We start from the raw sequence: 17,525 nt of genomic DNA on the forward strand, positions 1-17,525 counted from the left end.
TTAGTCCATGTACAGTCCACAAACAGGTGTGCATTAGTCTCTAGGACTCGAGCATCGCATTGCATAGACAACAGTATATGTGTTAACAACCTCCCTTGCGTCACCGGCCAAACCATGAACCTATGCTTAGGAAGGGCCATAGATGTCCACACCAAGTCATTAGTTTATTATAATAGATTGAAAAGTCCATACCAGTTTAATAGTCTGATTCTCAAATGGCTCAGTTGATGTCACCAGAGCTTTAAAAGTTTCTTCATTATCTCTTTGAAAAAATTCTATTCGGGCTCAACTGAGCTAATGGGCTTAGCTTCAATAGGAGTCCATTCAGCCCAATTCCACGACGTAAGCCCATCATTAGTTGCCACAACATGTCCCAACTCTAATCATTACTTTACTTAGTAATGATTCAGAGTTGGGACAGGTTGTTACTATTGGTGATGCTCTTATGTTCGTTGTTGAATTGAGCTCAATGGGTTCCTTTCGAATCTGAGCCCATTATGGAAGTTGAGCCCGGATCAAATTTTGAAAGTGATGATGAAAAAACTATTAAGGCCGAGGCGACATCAATCGAGCCATTTGTGAATCAGTTTATACTTTTAGCCACTTTTTATTACATCTCAATCAATCAACAATGTCATAAAATAGCCCTGAGAATACCAACCCTGCATGAGAGCTGTGATTGCATTGAGTCTCCACCAATGCCAACTGCAGTCTATAGGAGCTTTATGATCCCAATTATTGAGGTCCTCCTATATATAGATACCGCGAATCCATTTTACCCATAAATGCCTCCTTGTTCATGTTGATTTTCCATACCGCTTGTTCATGTTAAGACCCCCTTGTCTCTTGTGGTGGCAAATCTGACCCCATTAAGTACCTAGGCCGGCCTCTTTCTCCTAAGAAATGGACGAAGATTGATTGTCGCTTTGACAGATAAAATCACTCAAGAGAATTACTGTGACCTAGATTGCAGGTGATTAATGAAGGTATAGATTGCTGTGCTGAATCTCCTAAAGAAAGGATTGACATGAAAGACGTTTTAGCGAGGTTAAAGACGGTCCAAATTCTACTACTTGCATGTTGAGCAAATACTTGTTAGAAACTTTTATTCCAAATCTTCTTGTGTGTAACAACCAACTGTTTGCAACAATATTTAACTTCAAACAGGCTATAGTACTTTTGAGATTTAAACTGTATGGATTCTAAAGTTCAAGAAAGCGTCTAGCACACTAGCTACATCATCGGTTAGTTACTGGTACCTAAACTTCTAATGACTAAGAATTACTGATCCAAATTTACCTAAGTATCATATAAAATCTCCTAATGACTACGTATTACGACAAAAGAGACATTTTATATGATAATTTGGCGAAATTACATAATCACATCTTGAACCATATACAAGTTATTAACTACAAAATACAGTGTATCTTTCACAGTATCAATTAGTTATGAAACTAAATTTAGAGGCTGAAAAGGCCAATGAAGACTTGGATGTGATCAAGTCTTTCTCTTTCAAAAAAAAACAAAAAGACAAGACTTGTTTGATGAAATGTTTGACGGAGATCTTAGCTTGAAGCAATGGGTGAGCAATTCACTCCCACATGCAGTAATGGAAGTTGTCGATATCAACTTAATAACGTCAAAGGATAATCACTTGATGAAAGATAGAGATTGGGCGGTATCCATCATGAATGTGGCAATGGATTGTTGTGTTGAATCTCCTAGAGGAAGGATTCACATGAAAGATGTTGTAGCAAGGTTAAAGAAGATCCAAATTCAACTTCTTGCATGTTGAGAAAGTTCTTACTAGAAACTTCTCTTCCAAATCATCTCGTGTATAACAAATATTTGCAGTAATATATGTTTTTCCTAACTTTAGAGAATTCGTACTTTTGTTATGATACTATTGCAAGGAGTGGAACTTGAGTACCACATTGGTGGGAAATCTTAGTAGCTCAGTTGGTTAGTTACCTGAACTCTCACCATATGGTGAGGGTTCGATTCCCACGTTGTAATCCCCTTCCCATATCCTCTTTAATAAATACAGAAAAAAAGAGTCCCACATTGGCTAAATCGGGCGCTGATGTGGGGCTCCATCTCAATAGCTAGCTTTTGCGATGTTCTCCTAAGGTTGTTTTAATGGTATCAGAGCCAACCATCACCTTCCGTACCTGGGATAGTGATGACAATATATATGTTAGTGCTTTGCTGGGGCTAGCATTATAGTGCATTGCCATCGAGGACTACAAATGCGAAGTGTGGTGATTTGGTATGATATTACTGTAAGGATGGGGCTTGAGTCTCACATCGGTGGGGCTTATATAGCCTTGAGGTAGTTATGGGTGTTTGGGATTTAGAAAATAACAACAGTATAATGATTGTTGACAATTGCTTGGCAATCCTATTATCCCCAAACTTGTCCATTTGTTAACGAGTGGCATGTTCGCTTTGTCTATACAAAGCTTCCGACATGATTCTTTTTTTCATTCACCCTCCTTTTTCATGTGTTGTACACGCGAGCGTCATATGCTAGAGTGGTATGTATTAGATAAGTGTTGCCGGTGAAGGAGGGATATATCGAAGAGATTTGATTTCTAAAAATTTTGGAATGTAACCCGCAAATCTCTGTATCGTTCTAGTTTTATCGGATGTCCCCGAAGAGACATGTAACATGCAAAGCAATTTTACAGAATACAAATGCCCCGCCCGTAAGTTCCTTTGTCGTTGGAGAAAAAAAATAGAAAATCTTCTTTTAAGATTGGAAAATCTTCTGTCACTTATTATTCAAGGGAAACCACTATTATAGGCACTACGGATCTACGCGTTTCATTTGCATCTCGGAGCATTTTTGGTATGCCCCGCCCAGGGACTCGCCATGAAAATGCATTTGAAAACACTGATGTAGGCTTGTTATACATTGTACCAATAAAGAAATAAAACTAGAAGCCAATTGTAGGTTGTAGCACAACTGCAATTGGGCTTTTTACAGAGTACTTCTTACTAGTCCATTTCAAAAATCCTTGAATAATACCACTGTTTGTGCTATTATCTCTTCGCATAAATGTCACTTTGTATTTCAACTTCTGGTTCAGCTTGGAGAATTTCAGAGTAGAGGGCTTAACAGTCACGGAAACTCCGGGTGGTAAAGCTATTTCCACATTGTAAGATGATTTAGCTTCCCCGACATTAGTCACTGTTCGCGTATATGTCTGAGAAATTTCTCCGAGTGTGATGGAGAAAGAAGGATAATTTAGTTGGGCTTCATGAATGTGTTTCACTTTATTACAATCCACTTTGCGTTGCATGAGGTTTCCCACCTGTCGATTTGTGTAATTCAGACCACATAGGTAAGGTAGATAGTCCATAAATTGGGCGTCGTAGATTAGTCCTGGATCATTAGCTCGTGATGGATTGACATGTCCTGCACCAATTGCAAATACGTTAGCCGGAACGAGCCTTTCATCTAAGATGGGATTGTCTGCAAGGTTCACTGTGTCAGCGGTTGTCATGATTGCTGATTTGATGGCTGCAGGGGACCAATTCGGGTGCGTGCTTTTCAACAATGCTGCTACTCCACTGAGGTGAGGACAGGACATAGAGGTTCCGGATATAATGTTGAAGGTGGATTTGGTGTTTGTCTTGTTGTCAACGGAGGTAGGCCAAGCAGCAAGAATGTTAACACCGGGACCAATAATATCAGGTTTCAAGATTCCAGGACTAGCTATATTCGGTCCGCGAGAAGAAAATACCGCAACCACCGGAGCATCTTTATCTCCGATTACTGTTCCTTGGAATGCAATACTGGCAATTGGTGGTGACGTTGAGTTGATGTAGTCAAAAATTTCTTTTCCGTCTTTGTAGGTGATATACAAAGCTGGAAGAACGTGGGCATCAGCAAACTTAGTGAAACCATCATCGGTACTAACGATAATCATGCCAACACCTCCTGCATCCTTTACAGCTTGTCCTTTCTCAATCCTGGAATAACCACCACCTGCCATACACACAACAATTTTTCCTTTAATTTCAGGGTCACTCAGAGCACTTGTTCCGCAATAAGGGCTGTCAAAGTCGGTTGCATTCAGTGAAGGATCATACAGATGGAAAAATGTCGAGTCGTGATCCTTTGGATGGAATGCTGATTCTCCCTCGAATACTTTTTGGTTTCCGAGTGTAATGGTGGCCTTGAGTTTCCTGTCAAGAGTGCTTGCACCTACTGTTAGAATCCATGGAGCTTCGTTTGATAAGGTGTTATCGTATGGACCATTATTACCGGCAGAGCAACTTACAAGAATACCTCTTTTTGTTGCACTGAACGCACCGAGTGCAATGGAGTCTTCATAGAACGACTTACTACTAGCACCAAGGGAAAGGGATAGGATATCAACTCCGTCATCAATAGCTGCATCCATGGCGGCTAGAATGTCACTGTTGGGGCAACCAAATGCATCACAGACCTTATAAATGGCTAAGTGAGCAAGAGGGGCAACCCCAACCGCAGTGCCTAGAGCATTTCCATACACATTGGAATCTTTCACAAAACCCCCAGCAGCAGTGCTGGCGGTGTGTGTGCCATGTCCATTTTCATCTATCGGTGAATCACTGCTTACTGGGAAAGTCCTCGCGCCAATGATCTTGTTGTTACACTTTGTAGTGAAGTTTGAATCACACTTGCCCTTCCATTTAGCAGGCGGAGGAGGCATTCCTTCGTCGCTAAATGAAGGATGGTCAGGTGAAATCCCCGTGTCTAAGACTCCGATGATCACACCTTTACCGTAGTTGGCATCCTTCCACAACCCAACGTTCTGTTGCAATCCAAGGAAACTCGGAGTATGTGTAGTGTGTAAAAACAATATCTTCTGAGGCAACACTGAGATAAAGCCCGGTTTCTTCTCCATTTCCTTCACTTGCTTCGCCGACAATCTTGCAGCAAAGCCTATCATCACATTGTGATATGAATATATCAACCGCGGCTCTTCTTCTGAGCCAGCGGTTGCTATGGTCTTTGGCAAGAAAGACTTGTACCACCTCTCCAAATCCATTCTTGACGATTGAGTGGAAATTTGGCTTTCTGGTGATTCGACTTGAACTATGTACGTCTCCAAATCGCTCTGCATACTAGGCCATGAAAAACAACCAAGTATAGCAAAAATAACAAAAAATATTTTCAAGATTTTCATGGCTGCAAATGTGTTTAGAAAATGGAAATTTGAACTAATGACGTACACTTAGGAAAGAATATATTGATATTTTTTCATTATGTATAGTACTAGTATATATATATTTATAGTGTGCTCTGGCTTTGCAAATATTTAATTGTTTAATCAATAGCACCCCTCTTGTTAATAAAATATTATTGTGTGATAAATGGAGATCAAAGAACTAAAGTTGAAGTAACAATTAAAAAAAGGAGGAAATGGAAAGGATGGTAATGTGAATTAATTAATCTAATTAAATTCCTAGATAAGATTAGTATTAATGACCATATGGCAAAGGTTGATTCTCATAATCTTCATCTTAATTAAGACTTGGCACTTATTGATTTGACACACTCCTTAAGAAAACTTTAATTCGGGCTATATTATACTAAATTAACCTTATAAATAGTACTTGATTTGAAACTCTAAATTTGACTACTGCTAATGTATGTAGTAATTTAATACTAATGGTAGTATGAGAAAGAAAAAAGAAAACTACTTTGATGTTATTGTTCTGGCACACCCTTTAGAGATGTATTTTACTAAATTAACCTTATTAATGATGATTAATTTGGAACTCTGAATTTGACTGCTACTACTGTACGCAGTTTTTAATTAATACCAACGATAGCTTGGAAAAAAAATAAAAAAACTCTCTTGATTTGCTATAATGAACAAGTAAAATGAAACGGAGGGAGTACTAGTTAAGTTGGGAAGAGAGCTTTGGATAAAGAGCAAAAAAGTCCAACTCGGTGCACTAAAGCTCCCCCTATGCGGAAGATCCAAGGAAGGCACCACAAGCGTGTATTGTACGCATCCTTATCTTGCATTTCTGGCAGAGGCTGTTTCTATGGCTTAACCGCTTAAACTTGTAACCTCCTAGTCACATGACCACAACTTTACCAGTTACTCCAAGGTACCCCTTCGAAGAGTGAGTTGAAAGTATTATATTTTGTTGTCAATTATTGTAGTGATCAAGAGGTGTTCTTATGAGTAGATCTCAAAGCAATTCACTTACATTTTTCATAGTCAAAACAAATACATGTGATGTTAATGTGAAAGTCTATTACAAGAGAGAATAATACACTTCTTTACAATGCAATGTGCCAACTTGTACATGTTTTTGGCTTATCACAATTTGCAAAATACCAAGAGGATATGTTCATATATATATATATATGTGTCATCTGTTAAAAATTTGACTTATCCATACCACTGTCGTAAAAAACAGGTTCATTGATTCATCCCATTAGTTTTGCAAAACCGTTTTTATTATGTGGTCTCTTATTAGAGGTCCACGACATACACCAAATCCATGTCAACCAATATTATTAGAGACGAGGCATTTTATAGTTGTGGGAAGGGGGAGGGGGTTCGCTAACTTGCAGGCTAATTGTTGAGCCTAAGAAATGAGTCGGAAAGGAGTGAAACGAAAGCAAACATGTGACTATAAAGAAATAAGCATCCAGTACACCCTTAAATTATGATCAAAGTTGCTATGACATACTCCAACGAAGTCAATTTTAGCGTATTTTTGTTACCCTTTTGTGCTGGTGTGACACCTTTATTACATAAAAATGAAGTCCACGTCAAAGGTGTCACGTTAGGTAAAAGAGTTGATAAAAATATGCTAAAATTTAGTTAGGGGTAATAGGACTCCCATGAAGCTGAAGTATGTCTTAGCAAATTCGGTCATAGTTCGGGGATACTAGATGCTTTACTCGACTATAAATTTAAAAGTATCTTTGTAAGGCAAAGGATGAACAACAAAAGTTTTTTTTTTTTTTTGGAAAAGATACTTTGAGAATTAGAAAAGATTAATAAGGATAAAATGGTAAAAATCCCAGAATGTTCAACATAAAAGGTGGGTATAAATTAAGCAATAAGAGGGTTGACTTGTCCTGAGATTCTTGGAGCATTAGAATATTTTTATGTAGCCAATAGGGCATGTTTGATAATGAAAGATCTACAGACATACAACAATTAGGAAGTGGGATGAAATAGTTGAGATCTCTCTATTCGTAATGTAAAGTCTTACATTCAAGATTCTCGGGACTGAAAAAAATTTGTTGGATTGCCGACCCCAAAAAGGGGCCTTGCAATACGGGAAGCCAACATCATGTTGAAAAGTCCTGTCAGGAGTGTCGCCTCCAGAAATGGACCCTACCATGCGCAACGCTGACATCAAGCATTGAAACTAAATTTATAAATAAATAACAACTTATTTAGACCTTAAAATTGATAATAAGTCATTGATATATCTAGAGGATTTGTTCTTTTTTTTTAAAAAAAAAAAAAAAAAAGGAAAAATGTTTTGTTTTCACCTTTAACTATACACGAAATTGCTGAAATGTATTCGAACTTTAGGAGGGTCCTGTTACCCTCTGGACTAATTAAAACCATATTTTTGCAACCTTAGTGCCTACGTGGCACATACTGAAGGTCCACGTTGGCACTAATGTTGCCAACAATATGGTTTTTAATTAGTCCAGGGAGTAATAGGACCCTTCTAAAGTTCAGGTGTGTCTCAATAATTTCGTATTTAGTTCAGGATGGAAACAGAGCATTTTAAAAAAAAAAAAAAAGTCGTTGATATGTCTAAATAAAAATGATAACTGTGCTATTGCTGTATTGATTTATATTTAAACTATGCTTGAATAGTTGCAACATAGTCGTTTTGTTAAATTGGATAATCTCTTGTGTCCTATCTGTATATTTTGGTCTTCACTTGTTTGCTTTTGTTCTCCTTCTTCTTCACTTGTTTGCTTTTGTTCTCCTTCTTTCCAACTCATTTCTTCATTCAACAATCTTGAATCTCATTCGATCCATAAACACGTGCAATCCCATCTCCAACTGGATCCACTCGGCCGATTTCATCCAATTGAAAATTCGTGTAAAGTTGCTAACCCCCACCCGGCGAAGTCAAAATTTTCACTGAGGAGGTTCAGAATATCAAGAATTCAGAAAGGGTTCAGCATCTACTATATATAAATAAAGAGATAAGCATTCAGTACCCTTTTGAACTATGGTCAAAGTTGCCACGACACACTCCAACTTCACAGGGGTCCTGTTACCCCTGAACTCAGTTTTAGCATATTTTTGTCACTCTTGTACTGATGTGACACCTTTATTACATAAAATAGGGCCCATGTCAAAGGTGTCATGTCAGCTAAAAAGATTGACAAAAGGTGTCTCGTCAAATAAAAAGGATGGCAAAAATACGCCAAAATTTAGTTCGGGGGTAATAGGGGCCCCGTGAAGTTGGAGTGTGTCGTAGCAAATTTGGTCATAGTTCAAGGAGTACGAGATGCTTTACTCATAAATATAAACTAATTTTAACCATGTTTAAATAATATAATTTAACGATGAATCCCTTCAGCCCTGCCTAGCTCTGCCCCTGAGTGCTCAATCACTACTTAAGTTGCCCAGACTCTCCAAAAATGTTACCACACCCATGTAAGATCCTCCAAAAATGCACTACTTTTGAAAGATCCGACACACACCAGATGATATTTTTGAAAAGTCCGAGCAACATAGCCCACTAAAATATAAAAATAGCAATGTCAAATTTGGCAAGTTATCACATTGCATTGCTAATAAGTGTATCCCGGCGCTATTCTCTCTTCTAATAGACTATCACATTAACATCACATGTCTTTGTTTTGACTATGAAAATGTAAGTAAGTTGCTTAAGAGATCTATTCATAAGATCACCTCTTGATGACTACTAATTAACAACAAAATATAATACTTTCAACTATCTAATGCGGGGCCAGGATTTTCACTAAAGGGGTTCAAAATCGAAAAAAGTAAACATACAAACTAGTTGAAGGGGATTCGACATCTACTATATATACATAAAATATAATTTTAACCGTATATAAATAGTATAATTATCTGTCGAAGGAGGTTCAGATGAACCCCCGGCCTAAAAATGGCTCCGCCACTGCCCTCGACAACATACGCTATGAGATGGGACCATAGGAGACTCGTGAGGTCCATATACCCTGCCCGAGCTCGAACCAAGACTTCTCATTCGATAAAATTTGGCTAGACTCGAATCGAGACTTTCATCAATATATGATCCACCAAGACTCAAATCGAATTTTTAGCTAAAAATTTCGAGGGGGTCCATCGGAAATTGGCTAGTCGGAAACTTTTCCGATGGACATATCCTCGGAAATCCCATATTTCTGACAAACTTCCCTCGAAAATTTTCCTAATAAATTTGCATATTTCATGTGCCAAATTTCGGGCTAGCTTACATTCCATAAAGGGTGTTGGTCGATTAAGACAACAGCGCCGGTGATCATGAAAATCGAAATCAATCCTCTAAGGATAATTTTAACAAGAACAAGATGTGGAGTAAAGCACGCAGTACCCCTGAACTATGACCAAATTTGCTACGATACGCTTCAACTTTACGGGGTACAACATTTTTAGCTGATGTGACACCTTTTTTCACCCTTTTTATCTGACGTGACCCCCATTTTATGTAATAAAGGTGTCATGTCAGCACACAAGGGCGATAAAAATACGCTAAAATTGAGTTAGGGAGATAATAGGACCTGTGTAAAGTTGGAGTGTGTCGTAGCAACTTTGACCATAGTTCGAGTTACTGAATGCTTATCTCGACATATGTTAAATAAATAAGGTAATGATGACAGTCATCATTCATCAAATTGTCAATGTCAAAAGCCCAATATGTAGTTAAAGCTGCAACTTTGCAAGTGGAAATTTGTAATTAATTAAGAAGTTTATGAGAAATAAGCTTTGGCACATGGTCATTAAATGTGTTCAATTAGAGTTAAACCATGTGCTAACTAACATTCCAAAATCATCATTCATCCAAATGTCAAATGTCAATAGTTCAAATTTAGTTGAACTTACAGCTTAGCAATTGCAAATTTATTCTTAATTAAGAAGAAGATTATGAGAATCAAGCTTTTCCATGTGGTCATTAAGACTAATCCTTTTCTAGGGAAGTGTTTAATTAGATTAATTAATTCACATCACTATACTTTCCCTTTTTCTCTTCATTTTTAATTGTTACTTCATCTTTAGTCCTTTGATTCTCCTTTTTATAACATTATTTATCACACAATAATTGGTAATACTTTAATTAACAAGAGGGGTACTATTGATTAAACAATCAAATATTTGCAAAGCCAAAGCACACTATAAATACAAGTAGTACACAAATCATAAATATCAAACTCCACTTTCAAGTTTACATCATTAGTTCAAAGTTTTTTTCTCCAAACAAATTAGCAGCTAGCCATGAAAATATTTTTTGTTATTTTTGCCGTACTTGGTTGTTTTTCATGGCCTAGTATGCAGAGCGATTTGGAGACGTACATAGTTCAAGTCGAATCACCAGAAAGCCAAATTTCCACTCAATCGCCAAGGACGGATTTGGAGAGGTGGTACAAGTCTTTCTTGCCAAATACCATAGCAACCGCTGGCCCAGAAGAAAAGGCGCGGTTGATATATGCATATCACAATGTGATCACAGGCTTTGCTGCTAGATTGTCGGCGAAGCAAGTGAAGGAAATGGAGAAGAAACCGGGCTTTAAATCTGCGTGGTCTCAGAGGATATTGTCTTTGCACACTACCCATACTCCGAGTTTTCTCGGATTGAAACAGAACGTTGGGTTGTGGAAGGATGCCAACTATGGTAAAGGTGTGATCATTGGAGTCTTGGACACCGGGATTACCCCTGACCATCCTTCCTTTAGCGACAAAGGAATGCCTCCTCCGCCTACTAAATGGAAGGGCAAGTGTGAATCGAACTTCACTGAAAAGTGTAACAACAAGATCATTGGCGCAAGGGTTTTCCCAACAAGCAGTGATTCACCAATAGATGAAAATGGACATGGCACACACACAGCCAGTACGGCTGCTGGCAGGTTCGTGAAAGGTGCCAATGTGTATGGTAACGCTAATGGCACTGCGGTTGGGATAGCCCCTCTTGCCCATGTGGCCATTTATAAGGTCTGTCAACCGTTTGGTTGCGCTGACAGTGATATTCTAGCTGCCATGGATGCAGCTATTGATGATGGAGTAGATATCCTGTCCCTTTCCCTTGGTGGAGGCAGTAAGGCATTCTATAATGACCCCATTGCACTCGGGGCATTCAGTGCCGCAAAGAGAGGCATTCTTGTAAGTTGTTCAGCCTCTAATAATGGTCCATATGATAGTACCTTATCAAACGAAGCTCCGTGGATTCTGACAGTAGGTGCAAGCACTCTTGACAGGAAACTAAAGGTCACTGTTAAGCTCGGAAACCAAAAAGTATTCGAGGGCGAATCAACATTTCATCCAAAGGGTCACAATTCAGCATTTTACCCTTTGTTTGATCCTTCACTGAATGCAACCGACTTTGACAGCCCTTATTGCGGAACAGGTACTCTAAATGACCCTGAAATTAAAGGAAAAATTGTTTTGTGCATGGAGGGTGGTGGTTATTCCAGGATTGAAAAAGGACAAGCGGTAAAGGATGCCGGAGGTGTTGGCATGATTCTCTATACTATTGCTGATTATGGTGCCACTAAGTTTGCCGATGCTCACGTCCTTCCAGCTCTGTATATTTCCTACAAAGATGGAATGGAAATTCTTGAATACATGAACACAACATCGAAACCAATTGCAAGAATTACATTTCAAGGAACAATAATCGGAGATAAAGATGCTCCAGTGGTTGCTGCATTTTCTTCTCGCGGACCAAACTTAGCTAGTCCTGGAATCTTGAAACCTGATATTATTGGTCCTGGTGTTAACATTCTTGCTGCTTGGCCTACCTCCATTGACAACAAACCAAATGCAAAATCTACCTTCAACATTAAATCGGGAACCTCTATGTCCTGTCCTCACCTCAGTGGAGTAGCAGCATTGCTGAAAAGTACCCACCCCACTTGGTCCCCTGCAGCTATCAAATCAGCAATCATGACAACTGCTAACACAGTGAACCTTGCCAACGATCCCATATTAGATGAAAGGCTCCTTCCAGCGAGCATCTTTGCCGTTGGTGCAGGACATGTCAATCCCTCGAGAGCTAATGATCCAGGGCTAGTCTACGACACCCAATTTAAGGACTACCTGCCTTACCTGTGCGGTTTGAATTACACAAATCGACAGGTGGGAAACCTCCTGCAACACAAAGTGGATTGTAAGGAAGTGAAACGCATTCCTGAAGGACAACTAAATTATCCTTCATTCTCTATCACACTCGAAGAAACTTCTCAGACGTATACGAGAACAGTAACTAACGTTGGGGAAGCTAAATCATCTTACATTGTGGAAATCGCTTCCCCACCCGGAGTCTCTGTGACTGTTAAGCCCTCCACTCTGAAATTCTCCAAGTTGAACCAGAAGTTGAAATACCAAGTGAGCTTTACGAGAAAAGATAACGGCACAAGCAGCGGTATTGCTCAAGGATTCTTGATATGGACTAGTAAGAAGTACTCCGTAAGAAGCCCAATTGCAGTTGTGCTACAACCTAAAATTGGTTTCTAGTTTTATTTTCTTCTCGTTTTAGTAACTGGAACAATGTATAACAAGCTTATAGCACTGGTCTCGATAGAAACCGTGGAATAATAAGTAACAAAAGTATTCACATTATATCTAGTGATAGAATTCAGTTGTTCTTCGAAATTAATTTGCATGTTACATTTTCACTTGTATGAATTTCACAATATCAAAAATGACACTACGTGAATTAGTACAAATACTTACAATTCCAAAACTGTTCTTGTAAGTTCTATAAAAGTTGAATGCATAGTTTCCTGATCCTGCTCTTGTAGTCAAATCTCTTTGACATATATGTCCTTCACTGGCAACATTTTATACGTCAAGCGTTTCACAAAGCAGAGCGGACCTACATTTGTTTTTGGGGTGCTCCGGCACCCATTAAACTCGAGCAGAATAGGTAAAATTACATAGAAAATATACGAAAATAAGTATATAATGTATAAAAGCACCCACTGAAACAAAAAGTTGATTGGGTGCATTGACATTTAGGTTGCCCCTAAGGTTCCCCACCGGAAGGGATTTTTTAAATTTTTTAAGCACACACTATCCTTAAATCCTGGATCCTCCGCCACTGTGACACACAGTGTATATAATATATATAACTTTAGCTACATCAGGTATCCACTACCTTGTTGGTACCCAACTTATTCCAAATTTGTGCCAGGAAGTTCCACATAAAGTGTAAAGTGTTTTCTAACAAAGACGACTTCATACTCAGGGCTCGTAAGCTTAAAATCAAATAGCTCCACATCATCATGTGGAGAAAAAGCTTATAATAGTTCCTTATATGTGAGTTTAGATTCAAAGTCACTCTTGTTCTTTCATATGAAACATTAATAATCTTTCACGTTTATAACATTGGTGCTCACTTTTGATCCCCTCACAATCAGACGAACACCAATACTAGCCATGAAGTTGCTTAAAGATTAGATACAACTAGGAACTCGTTCACTATGCATAATTTATAGTGAACGAGCTCCTAGCTGCAATGATGTTTGGATTGAACAGAAGAATAAGCACTCTTCTTCTCGCGGTATCTTACATGGAGTTATAATTCCTGTCGAACAAAGAGGAAGACGACTGAACAGGGATTCTTAGTAGCTCAGTTGGTTGGCTACCTGACCTTCATGTTGTTCATGAGGGTGCTGAACACTCCATACACTAAATTGTGGGCAAAACCAACGTCAAAAAACAGACGAAAGTTTGGGGATCAAGAGTGCACAAATATTGCAAATACATAAACATAAACAAACACTTAAACTTCGCCTCCGGCCTCAGCTAACAAGCAAATATTTCAATTCTGAATATGCACATGTAGATACCTCAATTCGTTTTATTGTGTCAGTTGAACGCTTCAACTTACAAAATAATCATCTTGACACACTTTCAAAATTTATGTGCCACGTTAATGTTGGGTGCCCATGAGACATAGTGAGGACACATTGAAGTTGAGGTGTCTAGATATACACTCTCAAAGTTAGAGTGTTTGGTTATGTATTCTTTCGCGAGTTTCATATCTCAACTACTCATTGTTCTCATTACTTATCTAAATTATCACTCTTTTGTATCAAATTACACCCCGATTTGCTGAGTTGGCTAAACATTTATTCCCGATCAATAACAGGAGCATGTAGACTAACTCAGCTTCGAGGTATGTTTTGTTTTAATAAATAGTTTGTGATACTACATTTAGAAAAAGCGAACACATGATAGTTCAGGTGGATTACTCACAAGCTAAGTTGCTCGGACTCTTCAAAAATCTCTACATGTGCGTGTCAGATCCTCCAAAAATAGTGTATTTTTGAAGGATCTGACACGGCTGCGCAGAGATGGAGCCAGGGTTTGAAGTCTGTGGGTTCTAAAGAGAAAAAAAACATATACTGCTGGGGTTCGAACACACGTCTGTGAGCAAAAAGAAGCCTTATCACTGGCCCAACAATCACTAGGCCAAACAACAATGTTTGACAGTGGGTTCGCAGTATATAATAATATATGTATATATTCAGAATTTAGTAGTATAAATATAGGGTCTACGTAAAAGCTACTGGGTTCACCCGAACCCCCGTAGGGTACTGCAGCTTCGCCCCTGCTGCTGCGGCGAATTTTTGACCGAGCAACTTAGCTCACTAGAACATGATACTTTAGATATACTTTTAATCATTATTTCTTTTCATTAATTGGATAATATTCTCTGTCCTATTGTCTTTTTTGGTATTCATCACTTATTTATTTTCATTCCACTACTTTCCAACTCATTTCTTCGATTCAACAATTAGGAAGCAATCTAGCAAATCCCTTCCCCCTCTCCCACAACTACTAAAAAATGCCAGTTCTTTTGGTATTTTACATGCGTGTGGTAAGCCAAAAACATATACAAGTTGGCACATGTATGAAAGGAAGCCTTCAAGTAACTGGTAAAGTTGTTGTCATGTGACCATTGAGGTTACTAGTTCAAGGCTCAAGCCGTGGAGACATCCTCTTGCAGAAATGTGGAGTATACATATAATAAACCTCGGTGGTTCGGCCTTTCTTTGGACCCCACGCAACGCGAAAGTCGTGGAAACAGCCTTGTAGAAATGTTGAGTATACATAAAATAAACCCCTGTGGTTCAGTTCTTCTTTGGACCACGCACAAAGCAGAAGCCGTGGAAACAGCCTCTTATAGAAATGTGGAGTATACATACAATAATCCCCTGTGGTTGGGCCCTTCTTTAACCCCGTGCATAGCGAAAGCTTTAGTGTGCCGAACTTTCTTTTTTTCTTTTAAACATCACATATCTATTCTTTGAGAACCACTCATAAGAACATGTCTTGATCACTACTAATTGACAAGAAAATAAAATAAATACTTTCAACTCACTATTCGTCCAAAACTCTCTTTCCAACTTAACTAACTACTAAAAACATGCGAATTTTCGAGGAAATTTTCCGAGGGAGGTCATCGAAAAATGGCTCGTTAAAAGATCGGTATTTAGTACATATTGATTAAATTGTAATCATTGTAATGATATTCAATTCATCATATCAAAACGTTGATTTGGAGATAGGATTAAGGAATGCAGGATGATATGGTTCCGTCTTCCTTTCTCATGCCCGAAATGGCCTTATGGGTTTACCAATGAACGTTCTATGCCAGAGTTCATGCTAACTTAATTCCACAAAGGGTGTTGGTCGATTAAGATAGTCAGACGGTGATCATGAAAGTCAAAATCGACGCACTAAGGATAGTTTAAAAACAGGCAGTCCGGTGCAGTAAACCTCCCGCTATGCACAGGGTCCGGGGAACAGCCCACCACAAGGGTGTATTGTACGCATCCTTACCTTGCATTTCTGCCAGAGCCACCTGGTCACATGGCAACAACTTTACCAGTTACTCCAAGGCTCACCTTCTCACTAAGGATAGTTTATAACAAGAAAAAGGTGTTAATAACTTCTAGAAAAGGTTTTGTTAAAGCAAATTACTCAATTTATTTTTGAAGTTCTCAATGGAAATACTCCACATTAGTCAAAGTCTAATCATTTATAGTAAAGAAAAATATATTAAGATGAGTGGTATTGATTAAACAATTCAAAAGTCTTCCACTGCTGGACCATAGCACACTATATATGATAGTGGTACACAATGTAAGAAAAATATCAAACTCCACTGTCCCAAGTGTGCATCATATAGTTCACAGTTCCTTTCTTCCTACCACATTTGCAGCCATGGAAATCTTGAAAATATTTTTCGTTATTTCTGCAATACTTGGTTGTTTCTCATGGCCTAGTATGCAGAGCGATTTGGAGACGTACATAGTTCAAGTCGAATCTCCAGAAAGCCAAATTTCCACTCAATCATCAAGGACGGATTTGGAGAGGTGGTACAAGTCTTTCTTGCCAAATACCATAGCAACCGCTGGCTCACAAGAAGGGTCGCGATTGATATATTCGTACCACAATGTGATGAAAGGCTTTGCAGCAAGATTATCAGCAGAACAATTGAAGGAAATGGAGAAGAAACCAGGTTTTATATCAGCGTGGCCTCAGAGGAAATTGTTGTTGCACAGTACACATACTCCGAGTTTTCTTGGATTGCAACAGAACGTTGGATTGTGGAAGGATGCAACTTATGGAAAAGGTGTTATCATTGGAATCTTGGACACTGGGATTTTCCCTGACCATCCTTCATTTAGCGACAAAGGGATGCCTCCTCCGCCTGCTAAATGGAAGGGCAAGTGTGAATCGGACTTCTCAACAAAGTGTAACAACAAGCTCATTGGTGCGAGGACTTACCCAACATTCAGTGATTCACCGATAGATGATATTGGACATGGTACACACACTGCCAGCACAGCTGCGGGAAGTTTTGTGAAAGGTGCCAATGTGTATGAGAACGCTAAAGGCACTGCGGTTGGGATTGCTCCTCTTGCTCACCTCGCCATTTATAAGGTTTGTGATTCATTGGGTTGCGCCGACAGTGACCTTCTAGCGTCCATCGATGCAGCTATTGATGATGGAGTAGATATCTTGTCCATATCCATTGGTGGTAATAGCAGGTCATTCTATGGTGATCCCATTGCACTCGGGGCATTAAGTGCAGCAAAAAAAGGTATTCTTGTAAGTTGCTCTGCCGGTAATGGTGGTCCATCCGATAGCAGCTTATCAAATGAAGCTCCGTGGATTCTAACAGTAGGTGCAAGCACTCTTGACAGGAAACTCAAGGCCACAGTTAAGCTCGGAAACCAAAAAGTATTCAAGGGCGAATCAGCATTTCATCCAAAGGGTCACAATTCAGCATTTTACCCTTTGTTTGAT

The 17,525-nt window shown here is 38.9% G+C and overlaps 3 protein-coding genes across 3 annotated transcripts; 2 read left to right on the plus strand and 1 right to left on the minus strand.

Annotated features, from left to right (window-relative positions):
- Window positions 1-2,783: 2,783 nt before the first annotated feature.
- Window positions 2,784-5,240, minus strand: LOC107851406 (subtilisin-like protease). The gene has a single exon (XM_016696408.2). It carries the CDS (start codon window positions 5,181-5,183, stop codon window positions 2,943-2,945), a length of 2,241 nt encoding a protein of 746 aa, XP_016551894.1. The 5' UTR covers window positions 5,184-5,240; the 3' UTR covers window positions 2,784-2,942.
- Window positions 5,241-10,403: 5,163 nt separating this feature from the next.
- On the plus strand, window positions 10,404-12,820 carry LOC107851415 (subtilisin-like protease). The gene has a single exon (XM_016696419.2). The coding sequence runs from the start codon at window positions 10,482-10,484 to the stop codon at window positions 12,714-12,716; it is 2,235 nt and encodes a 744-aa protein (XP_016551905.2). The 5' UTR covers window positions 10,404-10,481; the 3' UTR covers window positions 12,717-12,820.
- A 3,541-nt stretch (window positions 12,821-16,361) lies between these two features.
- LOC124899234 (subtilisin-like protease) lies at window positions 16,362-17,525 on the plus strand (the record flags this gene model as incomplete). The annotated part of the gene is made up of 1 exon (XM_047413477.1): window positions 16,362-17,525. A coding segment is annotated over exon 1 (1,089 nt), but the record flags the coding sequence as incomplete, so codon positions are not given.

The sequence above is a fragment of the Capsicum annuum genome, chromosome 1 (assembly GCF_002878395.1).
Source record: "Capsicum annuum cultivar UCD-10X-F1 chromosome 1, UCD10Xv1.1, whole genome shotgun sequence".
In the NCBI taxonomy this organism is placed as follows: Eukaryota; Viridiplantae; Streptophyta; class Magnoliopsida; order Solanales; family Solanaceae; genus Capsicum; species Capsicum annuum.